At 43.1% G+C, this 26,035-nt stretch overlaps 3 protein-coding genes, 1 long non-coding RNA gene and 1 other non-coding gene across 5 annotated transcripts in view; 3 read left to right on the top strand and 2 right to left on the bottom strand.

Moving 5' to 3' along the window:
* The window catches only part of LOC148666845 (zona pellucida sperm-binding protein 3-like), a 779,162-nt gene that overhangs the window by 740,124 nt on the left and 13,003 nt on the right, over positions 1 to 26,035 (bottom strand). The gene's annotated exons all lie outside the window — the stretch shown is intronic.
* trnaa-cgc (transfer RNA alanine (anticodon CGC)) lies at positions 1,811 to 1,882 on the top strand. The gene has a single exon. It is a non-coding gene; the product is annotated as a tRNA-Ala (tRNA).
* Positions 9,515 to 11,072, top strand: LOC148666948 (uncharacterized). Its single transcript, XR_015937017.1, has 3 exons — positions 9,515 to 9,741; positions 9,846 to 10,065; positions 10,747 to 11,072. It is a non-coding gene; the product is annotated as an uncharacterized LOC148666948 (long non-coding RNA).
* Positions 11,129 to 12,971, top strand: LOC148666949 (uncharacterized). Its single transcript, XM_088632660.1, has 2 exons — positions 11,129 to 12,178; positions 12,352 to 12,971. The coding sequence occupies exon 1, from the start codon at positions 11,418 to 11,420 to the stop codon at positions 11,724 to 11,726; it is 309 nt and encodes a 102-aa protein (XP_088488786.1). The 5' UTR covers positions 11,129 to 11,417; the 3' UTR covers positions 11,727 to 12,178; positions 12,352 to 12,971.
* Positions 11,777 to 26,035, bottom strand: part of LOC148666950 (uncharacterized) — a 34,708-nt gene continuing 20,449 nt past the window's right edge. The window contains exons 4-5 of the mRNA XM_088632927.1: positions 12,334 to 12,376; positions 11,777 to 11,801 (exon numbers count right to left, since the gene is read on the bottom strand). Coding sequence (XP_088489053.1) covers positions 11,777 to 11,801; positions 12,334 to 12,376 — 68 coding nt within the window. The remainder of the gene's footprint in view (positions 11,802 to 12,333; positions 12,377 to 26,035) is intronic.

The following is a 26,035-nucleotide window of genomic DNA, read 5'->3' on the forward strand; positions in this document are numbered from 1 at the left end:
TGGGGCTTTGGGACCCTGAGGCTCCGGACCGACCGGCCGGGGGGAGGCGGGGGTTCCGACCCACACCATTGGCTCCTGAGGGGGCGGGACATGCACAAATAACAACACGCCATTGGATGGCAAGGGGCGGGACAACCAAACACCGTGGACGACCATTGGCTGGAAAAGGGGGGCGTGGTACCTGTCAAAAGTTTGACGAAAGGTGTCGCTTTATACTACTGATGTGCAGTGTGCCTTTCCTCTTGTCGTATTCAAGAGTACTCACTGTGTGAGCTCCTCACTGCGTGTTCTGTACTCTACTGTGATTTAATTTAGATGATTACGTGGAGTAGAGTGACAAGATCTACTTGAACATTTTTGGTTTGTGAAATGAAACACTAAATACACTACTGTAAATAAAAGTAATGGACATTTAAAATAATCACAGTACAGCTAGAAGAGTGAAAGATAAAAGACTATTTAGAATGACATTCACAAGAGACTTAAGAACAGTTCAACCACCTGAATAGGGACTTGAACCCTGGGCCCTCAGATTAAAAGTTTGATGCTCTACCGACTGAGTTATCCGGGCTCTGAAAGAAAGTTGACACTGTCGGGATCCTCACATTTTTTGGAACAATAATTAAAAAAAACTTTCAATGCCTTGGTTGTACAATGCCATACGTGTGCACACCCTTTATAAAGGGAGTTGCAACAATGCTGAAATTTAAAGAGCATTTCTGTAGAGAAAACAGCATTTTTTCTGCCTTGATGTTAAGCTTAGGGAGTCTGTCTTTTAGAAATTATATTTCTTAACACCTTGCACAGCCTCCCGACAGACTAACAAATATTTTTTGGAGAAATTGGCTCACACACCAGAAAACACTAACGTTTATTTACGTGAGAGTATGTAAAACTCAGGCTTTAACAGATGTTCATGGTGTTTCACATGGGGTGTTACCTGTTGTAGTGTTTCCAAAGATGTGTTAGCGGACCACAAATTATCTTGAAAAGATTTGGGTTTGTACTGGCTGGGATTCAAACACGACTCAATTATTTGGAAGGCACCTGTACCACCAACGCACTTCCGAGAAGCACCTGCAAATTATCACAATCCTCTCTCTCACCTACAAAGTTATGGAGACACAGACGTCCAATGAAAACTCAAGGCTCCACTCAAGGCTTTATTCACTCAAGGCTCCACTCTTTTGTTGTGATGTCATTTTAATTAATATTAGCTTTGATAAGGTGTCATTTTTGCCTCTTAAAGGTAAAGTCTGCTCCTTTCTTCCTGGTATAGAAAGAACGTGTTCCATCTTTGTTTAAAAACACCACTAAAAGTAAATTATTCAGCTCTGCCGCCTGTGTGCATTGACAAGACATCTCAAAAGGACATATTAAATAAGAACACGATCCTTCCTGTTACCATTCCTGTGCCGGGGCGTTGTTTCACCCTTTTACGTTAAATCATCAGTACTGCTGTTTTTCTAGGCATAGTTTAATCAAGAGCACTTAAAAGATGCAAAAAGCTTTCAAATAAAATAGAATTGAAAGACAGTCGAGTAAGGAGGTAGAAAAAAAGCACTCTCCCGTCTGGGAATCAACCACCGTCGCCCATGTAACTGGATACAAAAATAACAGATTAATTTGTGCCCAGTATCTTGAAGCTTCGATGCGATTATTTTTCCTTCCTTATTTCTTCATTCCTATGAATTTACTCTGTAGTAGAAGAAACGCGAAAGTGGGAAACTGCAGGCATTCTTCGTGAGTGGTGAATTGTGATCAGTGAGCATTTGCACATCTCTAAGTCTGTTCCATAAAACTTTTCATCGGGGATATAGCTCAGTGGTAGAGCGCATGCTTCGCATGTATGAGGTCCCGGGTTCAATCCCTGGCATTTCCAGGTGCTTTATGTTATAGTACTCACATCGCAATCTTCTGTTGAATTAGAACTCTTTGCTCGTGTTCAGAGAGAGACAGGTTTACAAAATTAAATGCAGGCACACTCAACGTGCTGCAGAGTTGCGCTGCTGTTTTAAATGTACCTCATTTAGTTCTGTTTAATCTTAAATTATTTGAACTAATAATTTAGTTCAAATTCAGGAAATCCAGAGATTGCTTCACACCTGTCGTGGCTGTTGCAGAAAACACCTGTTGAATCTCACCCGGGATTTCCTGAGAGATTATTCAGCGAGCGAATCCTCCTTCTGAACTCCGCACTGAACTGAAAGCTTCACGAACTCCTCACTGCGTGTCCTGTACTGCTCTCGTGTAAATGTTAAGCACAGCCATAAACACACTTTGAATTTTTTCCGTTTGTTAAGGTAAATGCAAAAGAGCATGACAAGTATTGATCGTATAAAATATCCATGGCACAACTCGAGAAAGTACTGAAGGACTACACATCGACTCTTGATGATTACAAGAGATTCAAGAAACACAACCGTCCGCACCTGGGTTTGGATCCTGAACGCTAGAGTTAAAAGAACATAAGTGATGGATATGACCTATAAACTCTCTTAATTGTCTTATAGTTTATGAAATAAAACAATTTCTTATACTTTCTTACTGTTGATAGACGATTTATTGAATTTTAACAAAATCACAATTACAAACGTTTTCTGTTAAACTGTTATTCACATATTCTAACGTAGATAAACGTGTCTTCCAGAGTGTGAGCCAATTTCTCCAAAAAATATTTGTTAGTCTGTCAGGAGGCTGTGCAAGGTGTTTAGAAATAGAATTTCTAAAAGACAGGCTCTCTAAGCTTAACATCAAGGCAGAAAAAATGCTGTTTTCTCTACAGAAATGCTCTTTAAATTTAGGCACTGTTACAACTCCCTTTATAAAGGGTGTGCACACGTATACAACCAAGGCATTGAAAGTTTTTTTTTAAATTATTGTTCCAAAAAATGTTCCATTTGTTTTCTTAATGTTGTTGATTAAAAGATTTTATTAAATGTGAAAAAAATCTGAATGTGAAAAAAGGTCAAAATGCTATTGAAAAAAATCAGTAATGTGAGGAAAGATGGATTGTGAGAGCCCCTTAACTACCCATGTCATGCTGTATTTCTCACTCATTCTACTGGGAGTGGTGCCGTCGCTTCTGGATAAAGTTTGTCAGTGGTCATTCCAGACGGGTCAGGTATGACTGCTCTTCGGCACAAGAAGAGATATAACATCACAGCAGCACCATTTAAGGTGGAACAACAACGCGAATAAGAAGCCAACTTCAGCCTCGTAGCAGACCCTGGGAGGCACGCTCAAAATAATCATCTTTCCCAGTACTTAAGAGTCATATTTAGATCGCTTTACTGCAATTTTATTTGATTGATGGGGGATGTGAAGCCATCGAGCCTGTACTACGCTTCACATTGAAATTGAAGCCATTTCTTATGCTTCTCTCAGTGTCGGGGCTGCAATTGCGTGTAAAGGAGGCGACTTGAAAATGTCGCTACAAAAAATCCGCCGGGTTAATTTACTTGTCCGACCACCTCCCTCCGTCCCCTTTGCTGTTAGCACAATTCTTTCAGTTTCTTTTCTTGTATTTTCCTTGCTATTTTACTGTTGCTTTTCCCCATGATGGATCCACAACCGAATCCGTTTTCACCCTTTGTTTCTGCAGCGTCAGTCTGTATGAGGAGCACAACTTGCACAGCTCCAGTGGCGCAATCGGTCAGCGCGCCGCTTATACAGCATTGCACAGCGGATTCATGCCGAGGTTGTGAGTTCAAGCCTCACTTAGAGCAGTGTCTTTAGCTACTGAAAGCAACTGTCGAGTTTAGATACTCTTAGGTATTTGATGGAGATAAATTAACATCAAACGAACAATTGTGTTCGTGTTTCCTTCTTCCTTCTTCCTTCTTTTCAGCATGGAATAAACCTATACTTTTCCCTTTGCAGCATGCCCACGCATGCTGACGCAGCTCCCTACTTAACTTACCATCAGCTGTGTACCTCCAGCTGACCTGTACACAAATATATGAGAGAGGTCTCCTGAGACGAGAGGAGCACTGAAGACTTGATAAAGCTCTCGCATTAGATTCTGTTTTTAATGTTCTTTTTCTTTTAAAGTTGTTGGGTTTGTTTGTTTTTTATAGTTGCTAGACTACTACAGGGATTTACCTAGGTTCCCGGGAGACTTCTCGTTTTGTGTTTGTTGTGTTTTCGGGTTACAACTATTTTTTTTTTCTGTTAATAGGATCCCACGCATTACTGTGGGACTAGTTAACGTTAGTTCATACATTGTACCTGAAATGACCACATAAACTACTACTCGGTTTTCCTTTTTTTTTTTAAAAAAGGCAAAACTAATGTTTTTTTCTTCTTGCTGCTGATTGGTAGCTACAACGGGTCAGTTGCAACAAACTGGCTGCTGAAATTTGTCAGCAGCTCTGTAGCAAACCTGTTCTCAATCGCAACAAACCTAAAATAACAGCTGCTGCCCATTAGACATTACTAAAGTAGGAGACTAAGCAGACGAAGTGGAACAATAGATTACATTGGAACTGTCCTGAATGTAGTGGAAATAATATCGTCATTAAGTAATGAACAATTGCTTTCCAGACACTACAATTATTCACAAGGAATTTTATTAATACATATTTTATTAATAAAAGTGTAATATCTTAATAATGAAGTTTAATGTTATCTTTATAAGTAGCTGTATTACAGGTAATGCATGCACAGACTTTATTATGCTATAATGAATTTTCAGGTATCCCGGGGAGAGAACTGAAATGAAGGAAATACATATTTAAAGGGGTGTAAGTCTTAAATGTGTTCTGTTACATCTGGGTGTTAATTGAATAGATTTGTTGTATTATTTAATTTGATTTGACTCTACACTGTGTTTCTCATAAGATAATATTGGGGATTTGCGGATACAGATAATAAATTGTACTATACAGGCAAATGTATGGTTACCTTAATGAAAAAAAAACTCTTATCATTACCCTTTTCAACATTATTATTTAAGACAGTCTTTCAGAACAGTATTCTCGTATTAGTGGCTATAATCTAATGATAAAGGTGGTGAAACAGGCGAAATGTGCGGAAAGAATTGGAGATGGAACAGGAGACTCATCCACTCGATAGAAAGCTTGGGTAGGACTGCACAAACACCGTGCCAGTCTTTAGTGGCATAATTTTAAAACAATACGTGGTTTAACAATATCAACTGCTCTACTGTGAGCTCAGCTCCACAACTAGTAATACATTGCCCACATTTTCAAATTAGATACATGTGTTTTCTACGTGTATGTAATTAGTACTTTTTTGTTTTAACTGATTTAAAATAGAATATTTATAAAACAGACAAAGGGTTTATGTGTCGCGCTGAAATTCACACACAAGTAAGGAAAGATATCGCGCTTAGGAAGAAATCCAGAGTGGAGACGCCGGTGGTTGAAAACAGCCACATACATGCGAGGTACTGTACTGTATGTGCTCTACCACTGAACTAAACTCCCGACAACTGCTGTATCTTTATCTGCGGCACTTTGTTTTAGGAAGAGTGAGGAGTCTACAAGCCTAGAAAATGTTAGAAGAATTCAGAACAAGAGGCTCTGCTTCACCGTTTACTCAGCTTTCGTTGGACAACTAAGTGAATGACAAATTTTCACTTTTTGATTAAAAAACATAAAAAACACCTTTCTTCCAGCCAGATTCAAACCAGAGAACAAAGAGTTCCCAGCTGTTTCCACTATATCCCTCCGCTCTTACAACTGAGTTTTCGAAAATACAGGAAGCCCACCTTTTGGTCTTACATAAAGCACAATGTAGTGCAGCGTTCCTATTTATTTAAACCACAGTTCGAAATCAAATCTCATTCCCATAGTCCTGTTTAGTTTGAATTTAAACAGTTAACCAGGCTTCTACTGTATACACTCCCAGAGATATTACAAAATGTTTGAGGGACATCATTAGATATAGAAATTGACTCTTTTTCTAGTGGGATCACATTAAACCTTTCTTTTGGATTGAGAACAGGATCATCGTGAGATTCAAAACACATCTGCCTTTTCTTCTTTCAACGACGAATGGATTATTGAGGTGCAAACATCGGTTCAAATCAAAACAAAATTGTACTATACAGTACTTCTGTTTCAGCTACCAAAATTTAGCCTTAGTTGTAAAATTCCATATTAATATTCAATATTAAGTGGATTAAAACATGCACAGTAGAGAAACAGATCAAATCTCTTCCTCCCTGGGCCACTTGCCCGCTTCTCTCACTAAACCAGCATTCCGTCTCTTCACAGCTGTTCCAAGACCCTCTTTCTGTCACACCTCTCTACATCTATTCTGACTTCACACCTCTTGATTGGCCTCTCTTTCTGTCCCCTGCTCCCGCCTCTCACTCCTCCTCCCTCCCAGCCATTATTCTCCCACTACTTTACCTTTGCCTACCGCCCTGTCTCCCTTACACCTGAAGAAGGCTCCACGGCCAAAACCTTGTGTTCTCTTTCTTCTTTTTTTCAGCATGGAATAAACCTATCTGTCAGAAGTGTTTGACTGACAATTGAGCAATATGTGATTATCTCTTATTATTATTTTTACTTATTTAATGAACAGCAGTATTGCCATTCTTATAAGTGTAATATGATTATCAGCAGCAGCAGACTGATGGTCGTGTCTACAATAGTGACCAGTTGACCAGTCTGTAGCTCTGAGCAGTGGGACTCAGATCACACAGAAGACCTGTCTGTGTGTGATTCCACACCAGCCCTGGGATTCAGCGTCTCCCACACGTCTCTCATGGGGAGTCTTATAAATATACAGTTAAACAGAGTCTGATAACAGTTATACAGTTAATTAAATCATCAAACCCGCAGAGGAACTGAGAGATCGAGTGAAAATAAAACCAAGAGCTGCTCTTCAACCTCCAGGATCAGGAGTCTGATCCTCCTGGCTTCTATTCCATGGAGATTCCTGTAAAACGCTTAAAAGCGCTTATTATAGAGACCTGTGCTCCTTCTCTTTCTCTTCTGCTCCACAGGAGTATGCTTTATAACGCATTATTCTGTGAAGTAAACATTTTTTTTCTGTTAGTGTTTAATGAATTTCATTTCTCGGTTTGTCATTCTCCTCCTCCTGCTGTCTGGCGCGGGAGACGCGCAGAGCGCACGGAGGAGAGTTATTGATCACTTATCTATCAACAAGCAATTAATTCAACTAAAAAAATGTAGAATAATCGATTAAGTTCACCGATTGGTGAGCACTGATTCTTTTCCCGTTCTTGACCCATTTTAAAATCTAGAAAAGAGTCAATATCTATTAATTAACATGCGTTTAGTGTTAATAATGTTCAATCTGAAATTAAAGAATGATTTGTTCAAATTATTATTTAGGAATTGTATCCTAGAGCTAGAAAAATATATTCAAAGTTAATAAATTTGTGTAAGTAACAGTTTAAATGCATTTTCCATTTGTTTACAAATCATAAGTATGGTAACCATGGCGACACGCGGCAGGTCACTGTGCCTGGCTAGATGTCTCCCCTTCGTCACAAAGTGTGGTGTGACGTCACGGACTGGTAGTTTTAATACTAATGCTAGTGTTCATGTGAGTATTAATGATGATAGCACTACTGATAATTTTAGTTTTATTGGTCATATTAATGTTAATATTAAATTTAATTATAGAGTTACTGTTACAGTATTAACAGTAGCAGTAGTGTTAGTTTTAGTGATAGCATTACTGTTATTATAAGTATAAGTCTTTGTAGAGTGTGTGTGAGTTTGTGGTGCTTGTGAGTGTGTGGTGTTTGTCAGTGTGTGAATGTATGTCTGTCAGTGTGATCTGTCTGTCATTGTGCAGGTGTGTGTCTGTTAGTGTGTGGGTGTGTGTCTGCAAGTGTGTGGTGTCTATCAGTGTGTATGTGTGTGTCTGTGAATGTGTGCGAGTACTGTATGTGTGTGAGTGTCTGATTGTGTGTATAAATGTGCGTGGTGCCTATGAGTGTGTGTTGTGTCTATGTGTGTGTCTGTGAATGTGTGTCTATGAGTTTGTATCTGTGAGTGTGTGTAGTGTTTTTGTGAATGTGTGTGAGCGTGTGGTTGTGTGTCTGTCAGTATATCATAATGTGTGTGAATGTGTGGGTGTATATCTGTCAGTGTGTGTGAATGTGTGTGTAGGTGGGCTTGGGCTCCAATGCTGTGTCTGACAGAAGTGACCCATCAACAGGTGTTGAGGTCCAGAGTCGCTTGCAAATTTCTAGAGCACTTTATAACTTTCTAGAGTCCAGACCAACAAATAGAAATCTGTGAGTGCTGTGTTTTTATCACTATTAGCGTATGTGGTGTCTGTGGGTGTGTGGGTGTTTGTGAGTGTTTGATGTGTGTGGGTGTGTATCCATGAGTATGTGTAGTGTCTGTGTGAGTATTAATGATGATAGCACTACTGAATACTAGTATTCATGTGAGAATTAGTGATGATAGAGCTACTTTTAATTTTAGTTTTAATGTTAGTATTCATGTTAATATTAGTGATAATCATAGTGTTAGTGTCAGAATATTAATACTCATTGTCATGTTAGTTCTTTGGATAGTATTACTGTTATTATTGGTATTATTAGTGTACTACTAAGTTTGTGTTATTGTAAGTAATAATGATACTGTAAGCCTTAATTGCAGTGTTACTGTTGTAATATTGGCCGTATTTGTGTGTTAGTTATAGTGTAACTGTAGGTAAGAGTGTAGGTAAGGCCCCGGCTGCCCTGTGGTGGCTCGGGGAGGGCCTGTGGGTCGAACTGGAGGGGCTGCTCTAGGTTGAGGAGAGCCGGGTGCGGCCCAGGGCTCAGAATGCGATGTCTTCCATCCAGCTTGACTGCTTGGAGTTGTACGATGAGGTCCTGGCCAAGTTTGGATTGGAGGCAGCATATGTGGGATTAGTGAGTCACTGAAACCCCTCCCCTTGTCCAGCTTACACTGTGGTATTGGGGCGGTACAGGGGCTGGGGTGACTCTCCTGACCCCCTCAGCTTTCCAAGATACCTGTGTCACCCCACTCAACCTGGAAATCTCCCAGATCCAAGGGGAGAGAGACAGGAGCTGGGCTGGGACACCAGCCTGCTGTTATTTCAAGTGGGTGGCTGAAAAACACACCGCTTACAGATCACCGCTAGGGGGCATCATAGAGTGGGTGGTGAGACTCTTGGTCATCGATGGCAACAGTGGGGTTACTCCCCCTCTCTCTAATGGCTCTATTAACAGTGGGGTGTCTCTCTCTCTCTCTATTGGCTCTATTAACAGTGGGGTGACCCCCCCCTCCCCCTCTCTTTTGGCTTTAGAGATACCACAGTTTCACCCCTAGGTTGCATCTCCTGTCTGGCGTTGTGGAGGTATGATGATGATTCACTGTATTTGTTCTCTCTCTCTGGTACAGGAGTTGGTACTGAGTTTGTGAAGTTTCACAGAGGATATGATAAGAAATTTTACCAAATCCCAAAATTAAAAAAGTGAAGACAACAGGCAACACAATGGGAGCTCTGATAATGGAGGTTTGGTTTAACGGCAGCAGACATGGTCAGGACATCTTGCCTGATTCTCTCTCCCCATTTTCCTAGGATTTTCCCTTCCAGGGCACAGGAATCATGAAGCAGGACAACTACGAAGAGGCGGTGGAGACACTGAAGTCCTACTTTGAAAACACGAAGGTCAGGTGTGAGTTCTCCGAGGTGAACAAGTGCTTCCACCAGGCTGCAGCCGACATTGACGTCGACCTCATCCTGCAGAAGTACCTGGGAGTCCCTGTAGCTGAGGTCTGTGAATAGCAGGTTTGTTTTTTCTCTTTGTAGTAGTCTTAGGACAGTTTGACCTGTTGTGGGACTCGGCCAGAACAGAAAGGTCTTCTGTGTGTCTTCAGTCTCCACAGCCCAGGAGACGCACCATCCAGGTGGGCGAGGCTGTTGAAGAAAACAAGCTGTCCATCCCTCCCTCTCCTGGATCTTGGCGCCCCTGGGCCCTCCCTCTTCGATCACCTGTGACCCTGCTGAGCTCAGAGAAACCCCTGTTGACTGCGCCATGCTGCCCCCATTAAGTTCCCTCCTCTAAGGAGTGTCAGAGCTCCTGAGCTTCCGGGACAGGTGAGAAGCGAACAGAACCTCTGTCCTTGTGTGGAGTTACCTGTACAGACTCTTATGGGACACACTGTATAGACTCACCTGTATGGACTTTAATTGGACACACTGTACAGACTCACCTGTACAGACTCTTGTAGGACACACTGTATAGACTGTATAGACTGTACAGGCTTTTATTAGGACTCACTATATAAACAGACCTGTTTAGACTCTTATTAAACACACTGTATAGACTCACCCCTGTACAAACACTTAAAAAAACTGTACAGACACACTTGTCCAGGATCTTATTGGACAAACTGTGCAGACTCACCTGGTGAAACTCAGTACATGCGGACCTTATAGTGCGTACAGAATTAGAAGTGAAGGGTGTCTCCATTACCAAGGTCTGCTGTGTGTCTTCAGCCTCCACAGCCCATTATCCAGGTGGACGAGGCTTTCAAAGAGAACCAGCTGTCCACCCCTTCCTTTCCTGGACCTCGGTGCCCCTGGGCCCTCCCTCCACACTCACCTTTGACGCCGCTGAGCTAATTAAACTCCCCGCCGACTGCTCCATGCTGCCCCCTCTGTCCTTGTGTAGAGTCAACTGTGCAGACTCTTATTACAGTCACAATGCATATACTGAGGGTATATTAAAAATAAGAAGAACTGACCCCAACAGCAAAGACCTGTGTCTGTCTTCAGTGTCCAAGTGCAAAGAGGCTTGCTTTCCAAGTCAGCCCTGAAAAAGATGAAGAGGACAACATGTCCACCTCTTCTAATCCTGACACTGACCTGCCCCAGGTCACTGCCCCACTGTCCAGCCAGCTGCCTGTCCCCAGACCCCTCCCTTTTCTCCCTCCCATCACCTCCCAGGAGAAGACTGAGGTGAAGAAGACTATGAAAAGGAGGAAGAAGAGGCAGAGGAATCAGGAGAGTCAGGAAGGTCCAAGTCCTGAAGACAGGCCTCCAGAGTTGCTGAAAGTCAGAACACAGGTGCTGAGACTCCTAGAGAACCCTGTAGCTCGTGTGATTCTAGGAGAGGTGAGGAGTGAACCTTTACTGTAGTGTCCAGTCAGTGGGTCTGTATTAACCCCTCTCTCTCAGTGCTGTGTTAATGTACTGTAGTGTCCAGTCAGTATGTCTATATTAACTCCTCTCTCTCAAATCAGGTCAGCTCCTCCTATTCTTTCACCAAGATGCTGTGCTGTTCCGGGGTCGATGAGGATAAGAGCAACACTACAGAGCTGAAGAGATGGAAGGAGCCGCAAGGGGGCACCAGTGGAGAACGTCAGGAATGTCCGGGTTGGGAGGCACCGGTCCCTGAACACCAAGGAGCGGGATAAGGAGAGGAGGCGGAAGCAGAAGGGTGGTTGATGGATCAGAGACAGGAGGTGCAGGAGGAGAAGGAGAGGAGGAAGTTGGAGGAGGAGAGGATGAAGGTGGAGGAGAAGAGGAGGAAGGTGTTTGAGAAACAGGAGAGAAGATGGGAGAAGGAGGGAGAGGACAGGAGGCAGATCCTGGAGAAGGAGAAGAGGAGATGGGAAGAGGAGGAGGAGCAGAGGAGGAAGACTGAGGAGAAGCAGGAGAGGAGACGCACCAAGGCAGGAGATGCAATTAGGAGGACCATGAACAAGGAGGAGCGGAGACGTGCCCAGGAGGCGGAGGAGAACAGTAGGGAGTAGCAGAAGCAGGAGGTGAGATGGGAGAAGAAGGAACAGAAGAGGTGGAAGGCCTACGCTCGGGGGCTGGAGAAACGCCTGCAGCAGGAGGAGGAGAGGAGGCAGAAGGAGAAGGAGGAATGGAGGCGAGCTCAGGAGGAGGAGAGGAGGAATCAGCTGTAGGAGGAGAATAAGAAACGAGCAAAGGAGGAAAAGGAGAGAAGGAGATTTTGGGAAGAGGAGGAGAGGCAACAAGCAAAGGAGAAGAAGGAGAGGAGGAAACTGTTGGAGAAGCAGGAGAAGAAACAAGCAAAAGAGGAGAAGGAGAGGAGGAGAGTTTGTGAAAAGGAGGTAAAGCAAAGCTGAAGAAGGAGGAGGAAAGGAGGAGAGTTTTGGAGAAGCAACAATTGAAGGAGAAGATGGAGAGGTGGAGAGTTTTGGAAAAAGAGTGTGCCCCAGAGTCCAGATGCTGTCAGGTGATTTATTATAAATAAGATGCAGGAGTACACCCTGTACCAACCTGGACTAACCTTTGTCATTAGTTTCAACCTAATTTCACACCAGCAAATAAATACTGACTGGGAGAGAAGAGGTATCTGACAGGCCAATCTGTGTCAGAGCCATTACTGACCTGCTCGTCTGTTCACAGGGAGAGTCCTCTCTGATGAGACGCCCTATGGATACAGAGATCCAGGGGACATTGAGGGAGACCCCACTTCAGGTAAAGGGGACTACAGACAGGGGACTCAGTGTGGGTGAGGTTGTTCAGGGATGGGATCCACACTGACACTGTGACCTGAGTCCACTTCACTCCACTGTTTCCACACTGACACTGTGACCTGAGTCCACTTCACTCTACACTCTCCTCAATGTCTGTATCTGCAGCTTGTGTTTTACAAAAGGGAGGCTTGAACATCCCATTTCTGTCACGGACGTCCAAACGGACTAACCGTGGGGAGCAGGAGAGCGGAAAAAGACCCATATGCGTAGCGGCGAGACGGGAAAAAGGCCCGGGCTCATTAGTGCAAAGAGTTCAGGAATGCCGTATAGAAACCTATGCCCTCAGGGAGCGGACGTGGGGCGCCCTGGTGCTAGGCGGGTCTCAGGACATCCAAACGTCAATGCTGAGCGAGGACAGAATGCAAGACCCGGAAATATATAGCCCAAGGGAAAGAGAGGGACAGGAAGGACAGCAGACCGGAAACTAGGGACAGGACAGAGAAGGAGCGCCCTCTGGCTGGAGAGGGCGTGACAATATCTTTCTTCTTTCTTCAATTTGATGTTTCAGAAATAAGAAATTAAACAATTCTTTGATGTAAATTCTGAATGTAACACTTTTGATGGGAACATTTTTTATTAACTTTATTGAAGTTTTTTTGCAAGAAACTTTTTAGAACCATTTTATGTGCTTATAATGTCTAATTTATGATATTAAAACTATCAATTAAAAATGAAGGAGCTCTTGGCAACTCACAATGAAAATATCAACCCCAGCGGAAAGGGAAACTTAAATGTTTGTTATCAATATGTATACATTGGACCACACAAAGGAGAAAAGCCACTGTGGACAAATCCAGACACAACATGAGACATCCTGACTGTTATTTACATTTCCCTACAAATCAAGAGAAATTAAGGGTCCTCGTCCTGCAAGAAGGGATGGCTCGTTGAAATATACAGCATAGCTACCTCACTTAAAACTGCAGAAATATTAACTACAGATTGTTACAAAGGCGTCTGGGTTCAAATGACAGGAAAGATGAAAGTTCAAACAATTCACACTTTGACAGGTGTGACAAAATGACATTAGAAAACATATGATCATGAAATTCACTTCCTAAAATGATATCATAATGTTTTTGGACTGTGGGAGGAAACTGAAGCACCTGGCGGAAACTCCAAACAAACATGGGGAGAACATACAAACTCCACACAGATAGAACAACAGGTCAGGAAATAAACACAGGGCGCCAGCACTGCGTGGCAGCAATGTTAACCACAGTTGCACCTGTAAAATAAGTATACTTCCAAAACAGCAGCATATAGTGTAAAACAATATTTTATAAACTTTCAGTCTGGATCTTTAAAAATTCATATAATTTTTGTCAGCTGAAAATGTTAGGCTGCCTGCTTTTAGGGGGGGAAATATTTTTTCAAATTTACATGTCGATATTAAAATAACATATTTCCACATATAAATACAATTATAATAAAATATACAAAAAAAGCCTTATTTTCTTTAATGATATGAGTTCTACAGTACTGATACAGTATTGTACAAAATGGTATGATCTGAAGAATCGCCAGAGCACAATGTATCAATTTGGATGATAATAACAAAAGAGGGACACAACATAGAAATCCACAAGGTTTATTTTCAACAACAAAAAATGTGCTTGAAAATAATTTGACAAGGAGGAAACCTTACATGCATGGATACCAGCATTTCCCCAGTAGGTTAAAATGCAGCAGGGAACCGTATAACAGAAGGTCAGTGTCACTTGATATTGCATCACAGAGGCTGATCTCTTCTTCATCATATCCACCATTTCCAGAAACCAGTACACATAACTGTGAGGGTTTAAATTCAGAGGGAAAAATAATTCTCTAAATTAAATTTTATGCTGCACAGAGAGCCTCACGTGTATGTGGTCAGGAAGATCAGTTGGATCGAATGTCGTTCTAATAACTCCACGGTTGTGGGTTTGATCCCTTACAGGCCAGGAGATCTCCTTATCTTTTGCCAAAACCATTTGATCTTTCAGTCCATGGTGAAATATATTGTGTTGAAAAGATGCCACAAACTGTAGACAAATGCTAGTGCTGCAGGTGAAGAGGAAAGCACTCAAAGATTTATGAGTTTCTTATGTGGAGCGAAAATAAAGTGTCACCATTTGCATATGTGAGGCTTCTAAATCAGCTGTCTGTAAAGAGGCTCAAATCCAGCCTGTTAAGTAAAAAATATTTTAGCTGGGGATCCTCAAATCAGGCGTGTAGAAAAGAGCACCGCTAAACACCATCGGGAGTGCAGAACATGTGATAAAAGTGTTCTTTAAACAAAAAGTGAAAATAGTGAATTTGTCTTTCACTTAGACGTTCTTCGAAAGCTCAGTAAACAATAAAGCGTGTTTACTGAGCAAGAGACTCGTGTTCTGAATTCTCATCAGATTAACCGGTAATACAGCTACTAATAAAGGTTTACATTAATCTTAATTATTAATAAATAACACTTTTATTAATAAAGACATGTATTGATCAAATTCATTGTGAATAGTTGTGGTGTCTAGAAAACAATTTTAGCTAAATATTTCAAGCGAGTGGTGAATACTGTATGTTCGTTACTTTGTGACCATATTATTTCCACTACAGAACAGTTCAAAAGCGATCGACTGTTCCACTACTGAGCTACTTAAACCCTGTGAAGAGGTGGTTTAAGTTAGTCTCCTACATCAGTAAGATCTAATGGTCAGCAGATGTTATTTTAGGTTTGTTGCAATTGAGAACAGGTTTAGTACAGAGCTGCTGACAAATTTCAGCAGCCAGGTTCGTAGCAATGACCTGTTGTATGGACATTGCCAATCAGCCACAAGAAAAAAAAACATCATTTGTGCCTTTATTAAAAAAAAGAAAAACAGAGTAGTAGTTTATGTGGTAATTTCAGGTACAATGTAAGAACTTAAGTTAACTAGTCCCACAGTAATGTGTGGGGTCCTCTCAATAGAAAAACAAATACTTGTAACCCGAAAACACAACAACCACAATGCGAGAAGCCTTCCGGGAACCTCGGTAAATCACTGTAGTAGTCTAACGACTACAAAAAATACAATTAAAAAATACTTAAAGGAACAACTTCAAAACAAAAATAACATTAAAAACAAATCTGGGAAACAACAAAAACAGAATCTAATGCGAGAGCTTTTTCAAGTCTTCGGTACCCCATTGAACTTGAACTTGAACTTTATTGCCATATGTAACCGGTACTGGTACAATGGAATTCTTACTTACAGAAAGTCTCTCGATTGTAAAACAAGTGTAAAAAACAAGACAAAGTGCAAACAGTGCATCAAGACAATGTACAAACAAACAATAGACAATGTGCAAGTAAACATGTAGACAGTTTGAATGTAAACAATACAGACGTGTAAACAATGACTGGAGATGTGCAATAGATAAGAAATTATAAAGAGGTAGATGGTGATGGTGTAGGTGTGGTCCGAGGGAGATGGCTAAATGTGTTTGCCAGTCTCACTGCTTGTGGATAGAAGCTATTGAAGAATCTAGTGGTAAGTGTCCATATGCTCTTATATCTCTAGCCTGAGGGCAGTGGGGTGAAGAGCTCATGCCCGGGGTGGTGACTGTCCTCTGTGATGGCCAGAATTCTACCACGGCAGCGGTCCTCATAGAGCTGTTTAATCTCGGTGAGACCCCAGCCGATGATCTTCTGGGCCATATTGACCATTCTCTGCAGTGCCTTTCTTTCTCGCGAAGAGGTGTTGCCATACCACACGGTGATCCCGTTGGTGAGGACGCTCTCGATGGTGCAGCGGTAGAAGTTCACCAACACATGTATTGGCATCCCCCATCGCTTGAGGCACCTCAAGAAATAAAGGCGCTGCTGAGCCTTCTTCATGATAGAGTCAGTGTTCACAGTCCAGGTTTGATCTTTAGAGATGTAAATTACCACACACCGAACAAACACCGGAGCCTTTTCAGCAATTTCCAAAAAACGGGCCTGCTCGCCTGCCCACAAGGCTCCGTCTCTTACCCGCTCTCCAGAGCCTGCTGCCTTCTGTGCTGTTCTCTCGGCGGCGCACACAACTCCTGCAGCGCGGTGAGAAAGTTTCCACGCTCCGCCGCAGGGAAGGCTCGCTCCGTGCACTCACGTCCTTTCAATGCCAGTTCAACAAGTGCTCCGCATTAGCAGCGTCGGGGCTCCGGCGTGTCGCACCTCACCTCACCTCGCACAGCCCCCTCCTTGAATGTCTGGTGCTGGGCATGCCCCGCTCTCCTCCACCTTATCTTATCGCGTGTGACCACCGACAATGGCCACAATGCCGGGGAATGGCACCTGTAAAGTGTTAATTGGGGCACAGGAACAGCCCGTCTCGTCTCGGGGGCCGGCTTCAAAGACAATACAGCAAACACAGCAGGGCAGGGGAAGAAGACGACACGATACATGCAGGTACATTCAGCTCCGGCGGGAACGAGTCATTTGTCGGTCTTTTTCAAGTGCTGGGAGCCGAGTAATCCTTCGCTTGTATCGTTTCTCCCCGCTGACTAGATCTCACCCTGCGACTCTCGACTGGGCTCACCCACGGCAGCCCAGCAGGTGTGAGCCTAGCCGGCACCCGGATGGGAGATTCCCCCCTGAAAAGCTCAGGTTGCTGCTGCTCCTGCAAGAGGTGTGACTGGGACCAGTAGGGAGCGCTCACCCTGCGGTCTGTGTGGCTTTCTTATGCCCCAGCATCCTGATGGCGACACTCTGCTGCACAAACAGGCGCCGTCCTTCGGGGGGAGGTGGAAAACCGAGGTCCCGACCCTCCTTGTGTCAGTGTCTCAGGGAGAGGATGGGCAATGTGAGACTGACAGTGCTGTCTGGGAGAAGCTCCTCCTACAGGACTAGGCACATTAGAGCTTCACCAACAGAGTCACACAGCGAACGTGATAACCGCTACACTACAGCAACCTGCAGGGGAACGATGGGAACTCGTGTCCAGTGGCCCAGCGCTCCTCAGCCAGTTTGATGATTTAATTAACTGTATAACTGTTATCACACTCTGTTTAACTGTATATTTATAAGACTGTCTGCGAGAGATGTGTGGGAGATGCTGAATCCCAGGGCTGGTGTGGAATCACACACTGACAGATCTTCTGTGTGATCTGAGTCCCACTGCTCAGAGCTAAAGACTGGTCAACTGGTCACTATTGTAGACACAACCATTGGTCTGCTGCTGCTGAGAATCATGATACACTGGTAAGAGTGGCAATACTCACAACCAATTAATTCAACTGAAGAACCTTAGAATAATCGATTAACTTCGCTGATTGGTGAGAACAAATTATTTTCCCATTTTGACCCTGTTTTTAATATGTAGAATACAATTCAACTGAAGAACTCAGATTGTCAGGATAAAGAGAAGGATGGAGATGAGCTTCTGTCTGTTCAGGAGGTAGGAGTTTTGGTAAAGTACTGAGTGATCCAATGCTCTGTGTGTGAGTCTGAGCTGTGAATCTGACTGAGATACATTTTTTTATTCTGCCTGTGAGAAGTCTTTTCCTTTGCCGATCAATGTTACATCCCATTCAGATACTCTGCACAGACTGTCAGAGTGAGAGAAAAGGAGAGAGAGATGGACAGATAAGAGCACACACAGCGAGAGAGACAGGAAGTGGGAGAGAGAGGAGAAGGAGCATGAAGACAGCGCAGGTGTTCAACCACACTGTGACCACAGGAGACAGGAGGCTTTTCTCAGCTGCTGAGGAGCTCAGGGCTCATGGCCACTCAGGCTCAGAGGCTCTGGCAGCAGTCAGGTCTGAGAGCTTCTCCTCATACTGACACTGGAGCTCTGAGAGTCAGCCTCCATTCTGACAGGAACAGCCCCTCCTGTTCAGCCCATGAAAGACACACTGAGAGAGCTGTTAGAGCCCTGAGACAGCTGTGTGGGTAGAAGACCTGTCACCCTGTAGAGCTCTGAACACTGGGCTCTGTGTGCCTCACTGTACAGGAACAGAGCTCTGACTGGACTCCCTGTGTGTCTCTGTACAGAACTAGAGCTCTGAGCACTGGGCTCCACTGTGTGTCTCACTGTACAGCAATAGAGCTCTGACTGGACTCCCTGTGTGTCTCTGTACAGCGCTAGAGATCTGAACACTGGGCTCCCCCATGTGTCTTCCTGTATACCTCATCACACTGCACTGCACAAACCACAAACTCACTGCACAGTCTGACCTGCAGTTCCAGTAAAGCTCTGTCGAAACAGGCCCATTTCCTAAAGACAGGGGAGTGAAGAGATTTTACTCTAAAATATCTCTAAAAATATGCTGTCATATCATTATATTACATTTTTTTATGCTAGCCCAGCAGGAATTGCGGCCTTAAATCACAGCTGTTCAGCTGTATTAACAAGAACTGATTGTTTCTAGTTAATCATTTTATTGTTTGTATTAATATTAAAACTACCAGTTGTACTCTCACTAATATTAACAGGAATACACTAGCATTAGTATTAGTAGCTGTCCGTGACATCACGCCGCTCTTTGTGACGAAAGCGAGATGCCTAGCCGGGCATAGTGACGTGGCGCGTGTTGCCGTGGTTACCATACTTATGATTTGTAAACAAATGGAAAATGCATTTCAACTGTTACTCAAACACATTTATCAACTTGGAATATAATTCTCTAGCTCTAGGATTAAATTCCTAAATAATAGGAAAGGGTCAAGAATGGGAAAAGAATCAGTACTCACCAATCGGTGAAGTTAATCATTAATTCTACAGTTCTTCAGTTGAATTAATAGGTTGTCGATAGATAAGTGATCAATAACTCTCCGCAGTGCGCTCCGCGCGCCTCCCGCGGTCTCGCTCTCTGATCCCGGTGCTCTGGCTGGTGTCTCTGACGTCACAGTGCTCTTTCTTAAATATATAACATCTCCAAAAAAAAAAACACACCGGGCTTTGAAGAGAGGCGATTCATAACAGCTGGAGAAGGTGTAATATTTGTGTGCGTCAGCAGTGAAACTGCATGTTGATTGATGGAGGGCTGAGCGGGGAATAACGGTTGCTCAGGGTCACAGGTCATAGTGAATTTAGGAGCTAACTGGATCGGAGTTACAGGTTAAATAATAAAGAGTTTGTTCGAGTGTCACATCTTCGTCCTGGGTTCTTAATTTTTACACTATACGTGTACGAGAAACAAGACAGTGTGTGTGTGTGCCCTGGTGATTCTGGGAGACAGATCGAACCTGGGCTAAAAGAGAGGGGACTTAGCCCTCTTCCATTTGCTAGTTCAAAGTTGTACAACCCATTTGTATCTGCTAGGCGGCGCAGTCGTCGTGCATAAAGAACGCTTTGAAAAGTGTCAAAAGCAAGTCATTCCGAGTTGGTCGTTTGTGTTTTCGAAATGCTGAATTGCTGCGAAATGCTGAAATGATCTCTCGGCTCCTCGGTTGTCATTTCTGCTCCGTAAAGGAATCACAGCACGCGTCGGCTTCCAGCACGGTGGGTCGGGACACGATGCCGGGGGTTGACAAGAGCGATGTCTTCCTCGTTAGTATAGTGGCAAGTATCCACGCCTGTCACGCGGGAGACCGGGGTTTGATTCCCCGATGGGGAGTCACTCTTCTTCTACCTCCTTAGAGAAAGGACTGCCTTTCACTTCTCTGTGTCTTCTTTCACAGCACCGTGCACCTTTTCATTGCTCTCGCTTTCAGAGCCTCTGCACGGCACATGACTCGACATAAGGACGCGCATTGAAGTGAAAGCAGGAAGCGCTCACAAGTGACTCTGGACCTCAACACCTGTTGATGGGTCACCTTTGTCAGACACAGCAGTGGAGCCCAAGCCCACCTATACAAATACTCACACACACTGACAGATATATGCACACACACTCACACAGTATCACACACTGAAAGACCCACATCCAAATATTCACACACAGACACTACACACACTCACAGACACACACATAGACACTACGAATACTTATAGACACACATCCACAAACTCACAAACACACACTCACACACTGACGGACACCACACACTCCTCACAAACACCACACACAAACAGACACATACACTCATAACTACAAATACACTATAAATAACACTAATTCAAATACCACTAATATTGCAACAGTAACACTATCACTAAGCCTTACACTATCATCCTAACACTGACACAAAATACTGCTACACTAATAATACTAATAATAACAGTAATGCTATTACTAAAACTAACATGACTACTAGTGTAAATAATCTAACCTTTTCTCTGTAATTATCACTAATATTAACAGGAATACTAGCATTAAAACAATCAATAGCACTATCATCATTTATACTCACATGAAAACTATCATTAATATTAAAACTACCGATTGCACTCACACTAATATTAACATGAAGACACTAATATTAGTATTAGTTGCTGTCCGTGACGTCACACCGCTCTTTGTGACGAAGGCGAGACACCTAGCCGTGGACAGTGACGTGGCGCCTGTTGCTGTGGTTACCATACTGATGATTTGTAAACAGTGGAAAAATGCATTTAAACTGTTACCTACACAAATTTTTAAGCTCTAGCATACAATTGATGAATGACAGAGGCCACTCCGACCTCTTCTCGGTTTTCTTCAATGACTTACTAAGGATCTTCTTCACATTCGCCCATGCAGGGGAAGCCAGTTACACCAAAGCAAACGCAGGAAAGTGCATTTCAAGCAGAGACCAGGAGGCACTTGTTTACACCGAGAGTGGTCGGAGAATGGAACAATGCGCTCAGCCCTGTTGCCGGAGCCGATTCTTGATGAGATCTTGGGCTCACTAAGAGGCCCCCGCTGGATGCTAATCTTTCTGTTGTTCTTGCAGGTCTTAGTACAAGAGTGCATGAAGGCACCAGAAATACACTGGGAACAAATGACCGGTCGCTCAAGACCTCTGTGAACTCAAAAAGAGGCTGTTTCCGCCTGGTTTTGAACCAGGGACCTTTCACATGTGAGGCAAACATGATACACGCTACACTACGGAAACCTGCACACACCCCTTCTGGTGTCTCGCTTGCGTTTCGGGCTGAGAATGCTTTCCAAAAAGGGTCAACTATATTGACAATACTACTGACAGCAGGAGGATTAAAATATTCTTTTCTCAGCAGCTTATTAAAAACAGCTCCCATGATGTTCAAACCGTCTTTATACACAGAACACTGACACAGCTTTGTGTTCTGAATCTCTTTTTCTCGTGCTTTTATTTAATGTGGCACAATGCACTGGTATAGGGGTATTCTGTTCACAAACCAATAGCATTTAAACCACAGCACCCACAATGCTGCAAGTAAGTGTTTTGCACACTAAGCAGGTCCTCTGACTTTTCCCAGCTTTGTTTTGGGTTGTGGAACCTTTATTTTTTTATGATTTTTTGAAGATAACACTACAGGTAATACACTGGGATAGGTGGGTCGTCTTCATGGCTCAATAGCATTTCAAATACAACAGCCACACTGCTGAAACCAAGTGTTTTACACACCAGACAGCCCCCCGAACCTTATACAACCTTGCTGTGGCTGTGGCCCCTTTCTTTATTTTGTAGCACAACAGCCACAGTGCTGCAACCAGGTGTTTTACACCAGACATTTCACCTAACCTTATACAACCTCGCTTTGAGTTGTGGAACATTTATTTATTTTTTAATTGTTTTTTTGACTGTAATCAAGTGTTGTGCTCACTAGGCAGGCCTCCTGACCTTTCACAGTCATGCTTTGTTGTGTGCAACTTTAATTATCTTTTTAGGATTTTTTGAACATGGCAACTTCCACCGAGACGGGTGGGGGGTGTGGGGGTGCTCTTCAATAGCTTTTTCATCTATACACACAAACGGATGTAACCAAGACACTCAGAACCTGTCACGCAGGGGCTGACTGCTGAGGATAGGGATCCAATGCGGTGCCCTTGGTAGCGTTGGCGCGAGACGCAGGCGTAGTCGGAGTAAACAGGCAGGGGCCCGAGTCCGGGAAGGGGTAGTACAGGCGTAGGCACAGAATCGACAGGCGAAGGCGTAGTCGAGGGACTGGCAGGGGTCGGAGTCTGGGAAGGCGTAGAAGTTGCGTCGGTAGGCAGAGGCGTAAATGAAGAGACAGGCTGGGGTCAGGATCCGAGAAAGCGTAAAACAGGCGAAGGTACAAAATCGAGTGGCTAAAGCAGTTGTCGGAAAAGCGGGGTCGAGGTCCAGGGGAGAAGTCATAGTAAGGCAAAGGCGTAGTTAGTAGGTAAGCTCCGGGAGAGAATCTCAATCGTGAGCAATGACCGGGGGACAGATGAGGGTTTAAGTAGAGGACTGATTGACATGTGCACGTTTGGTATGGGGAGAGCTCGAGGGAATGCGGGAGCGCTTGCCTGCGTGAGGGAGATTCATGACAGAACCAACAGAATCAACCTGAACTCATAGAAAAACAAGAATGCCCCAGAGACACCTGAATCCCCCTCCTGGACCACTCTGGTATCAACACCCCCAAACCCATCCATACCAGCTTACAAGATTCAGAATCGGTGCAACCCTCCAACCTGGACCAAGAGCAGGATGGGACAAGAACCTGCACCACACTACGTACACAGGTTTGTATTTTTGGCTGAAGATGAAAATGTCTAACATAGATTGTTTTGGTTCTAGCAAACAATAATAATAGTTGTTAAAATCCAAACACACATAATGAGATCACTCTCTGTCAGTATGTGTAACATTCTGGGTCTGAGCTCCTCCGTATTTGGGCTAAAGAGAGTTCAACAACATTATTAAATGCACTGACATCATAATCTGACAAGAGACATTGTTTAGGGGAGACTTGACCACCCACTGTCCCCCTGGTATCGTGAAGTTCATTGTCCTTTAGCTTTCCAAAACCAGAATCACTTGGGACTCCGGGGAGATCGGTGTATGCAAAATATGAATTTCCTTATGCAAGAAATTGTATATGGTCAATATAGTGATCATATCTTATCAGCAGATGGTAATCTCCAAGGAACAATCTCTGGCCATCACAGAGGACAGTCACCACCCCGGGCAGGAGCGCTTCACCCCACTGCCCTCGGGCAAGAGATATAAGAGCATACGGACACTTACCACAAGATTCTTCAATAGCTTCTATCCACAAGCAGTGAGACTGGCGAACACATTTAGCCATCCCCCTCGGACCACACCTACACCATGACCATCTACCTCTTTATGATTTCTTATCAATTGCACATCTCCAATCATTGTTTACACATCTGTGTTGTTTACATTCAAACTGTCTACATGTTTACTTGCACATTGTCTATTGTTTGTTTGTACATTGTCTTGATGCACTGTTTGCACTTTGTTTTGTTTTTTACACTTGTTTTACAATCGAGAGACTTTCTGTAAGAATTCCATTGTACCAGTACCGGTTACATATGGCAATAAAGTTCAAGTTCAAGTTCAATGGGGTACCGAAGACTTGAAAAAGCTCTCGCATTAGATTCTGTTTTTGTTGTTTCCCAGATTTGTTTTTAATGTTATTTTTGTTTTGAAGTTGTTCCGTTAAGTATTTTTTAATTGTATTTTTTGTAGTCTTTAGACTACTACAGTGATTTACCGAGGTTCCCGGAAGGCTTCTCGCATTGTGGTTGTTGTGTTTTCGGGTTACAAGTATTTTTTTTTCTATTGAGAGGACCCCACACATGCTGACCATTAGATCTTACTGATGTAGGAGACTAACTTAAACCACCTCTTCACAGGGTTTAAGTAGCTCAGTAGTGGAACCGTCGATCGCTTTTGAACTGTTCAGTAGTGGAAATAATATGGTCACAAAGTAAGGAACATACAGTATTCACCACTCGCTTAAAATATTTAGCTAAAATTGTTTTCTAGACACCACAACTATTCACAATGAATTTGATCAATACATGTCTTTATTAATAAAAGTGTTATTTATTAATAATTAAGATTAATGTAAACCTTTATTAGTAGCTGTATTACCGGTTAATCTGATGAGAATTCAGAACACGAGTCTCTTGCTCAGTAAACACGCTTTATTGTTTACTGAGCTTTCGAAGAACGTCTAAGTGAAAGACAAATTCAAATTCAAGTTCAAGTTCAAGTTCACAAGTAATAGGTTTCTTCCATGCTGAAAAATGATCAAATGATTGATGAACCCAAGTGATTTGAAAGAAATGTTCCACAACTCAAAGCGAGGTTGTATAAGGTTAGGGGAGCTGTCTGGTGTGTAAAACACCTGGTTGCAGCACTGTGGCTGTTGTATTTGAAATTCTATTTAGCCATGAAGTCGACCCACCTATCGCACAGTATTACCTGTAGTGTTATCTTCCGAAAATCATTACAAAATAAAGAAAGGGGCCACAGCCACAGCAAGGTTGTATAAGGTTCGAGGGGCGGTCTGGTGTGTAAAACACTTGGTTTCAACAGTGTGGCTGTTGTATTTGAAATGCTATTGAGCCATGAAGAAGACCCACCTATCGCACTGTATTTACCTGTGGTGTTATCTTCTGAAAATCATTACAAAATAAAGAAAGGGGCCACAGCCACATCAAGGTTGTATAAGGTTAGGGGGCCTGTCTGGTTTGTAAAACACTTGATTTCAGCAGTGTGGCTGTTGTATTAGAAATGCTATTGAGCCATGAAATCGACCCACCTATCGCACTGTATTTACCTGTGGTGTTATCTTCCGGAAATCATTACAAAATAAAGAATGGGGCCACAGCCACAGCAAGGTTGTATAAGGTTAGGGGGCCTGTCTGGTGTGTAAAACACTTGATTTCAACAGTGTGGCTGTTGTATTTGAAATGCTATTGAGCCATGAAGAAGACCCACCTATCGCACTGTATTTACCTGTGGTGTTATCTTCCGAAAATCATTACAAAATAAAGAAAGGGGCCACAGCCACAGCAAGGTTGTATAAGGTTAGGGGGCCTGTCTGGTGTGGAAAACACTTGGTTTCAGCAGTGTGGCTGTTGTATTTGAATGCTATTGAGCCATGAAGTCAACCCACCTATCCCAGTGTATTACCTGTAGTGTTATCTTCAGAAAATCATAAAATAATAAAAGGTTCCACAACCCAAAACAAAGCTGGGAAAAGTCAGAGGACCTGCTTAGTGTGCAAAACACTTACTTTCAGCATTGTGGGTGCTTTGGTTTAAATGCTATTGGTTTGTGAACAGAATACCCCTATACCAGTGCATTGTGCCACATAAAATAAAAGCATAAGAAAAAGAGATTCAGAACACAAAGCTGTGTCAGTGTTCTGTGTAAAAAGTCGGTATGAACATCATGGGAGCTGTTTTTAATAAGCCGCTGAGTAAAGAATATTTTAATCTTGCTGCTGTCAGTAGTATTGTGAATATAGTTGACCCTTACCTGAATGAAAACAGGACGTAAAGGAAGGGTTTCAGAAATCAAACAAAGCTTTAATCCCATGCTTACAGTCTGGGTAATTGGAGACTGCGCTGTTCTGCTTCCTATGGTCATATATGGGTTTTTCGCACGAAGCCGTATTGAACAGTATTTCTCATGTTGTGAACGTGTGCACACAGCGGTCCCCCGGGTTCCAGTTCGTGCGTAATTACGCATTGATGAAAAACCGGAG

Source organism: Lepisosteus platostomus, chromosome 5 (assembly GCF_059453375.1).
Source record: "Lepisosteus platostomus isolate fLepPlt1 chromosome 5, fLepPlt1.hap1, whole genome shotgun sequence".
NCBI lineage: Eukaryota > Metazoa > Chordata > Actinopteri > Semionotiformes > Lepisosteidae > Lepisosteus > Lepisosteus platostomus.

What these genes read in the sequence shown, in the direction of transcription:
- LOC148666949 (XM_088632660.1), top strand. Translation starts at nt 11,418, where the DNA reads ATGGATCAGAGACAGGAGGTGCAGGAGGAGAAGGAGAGGAGGAAGTTG.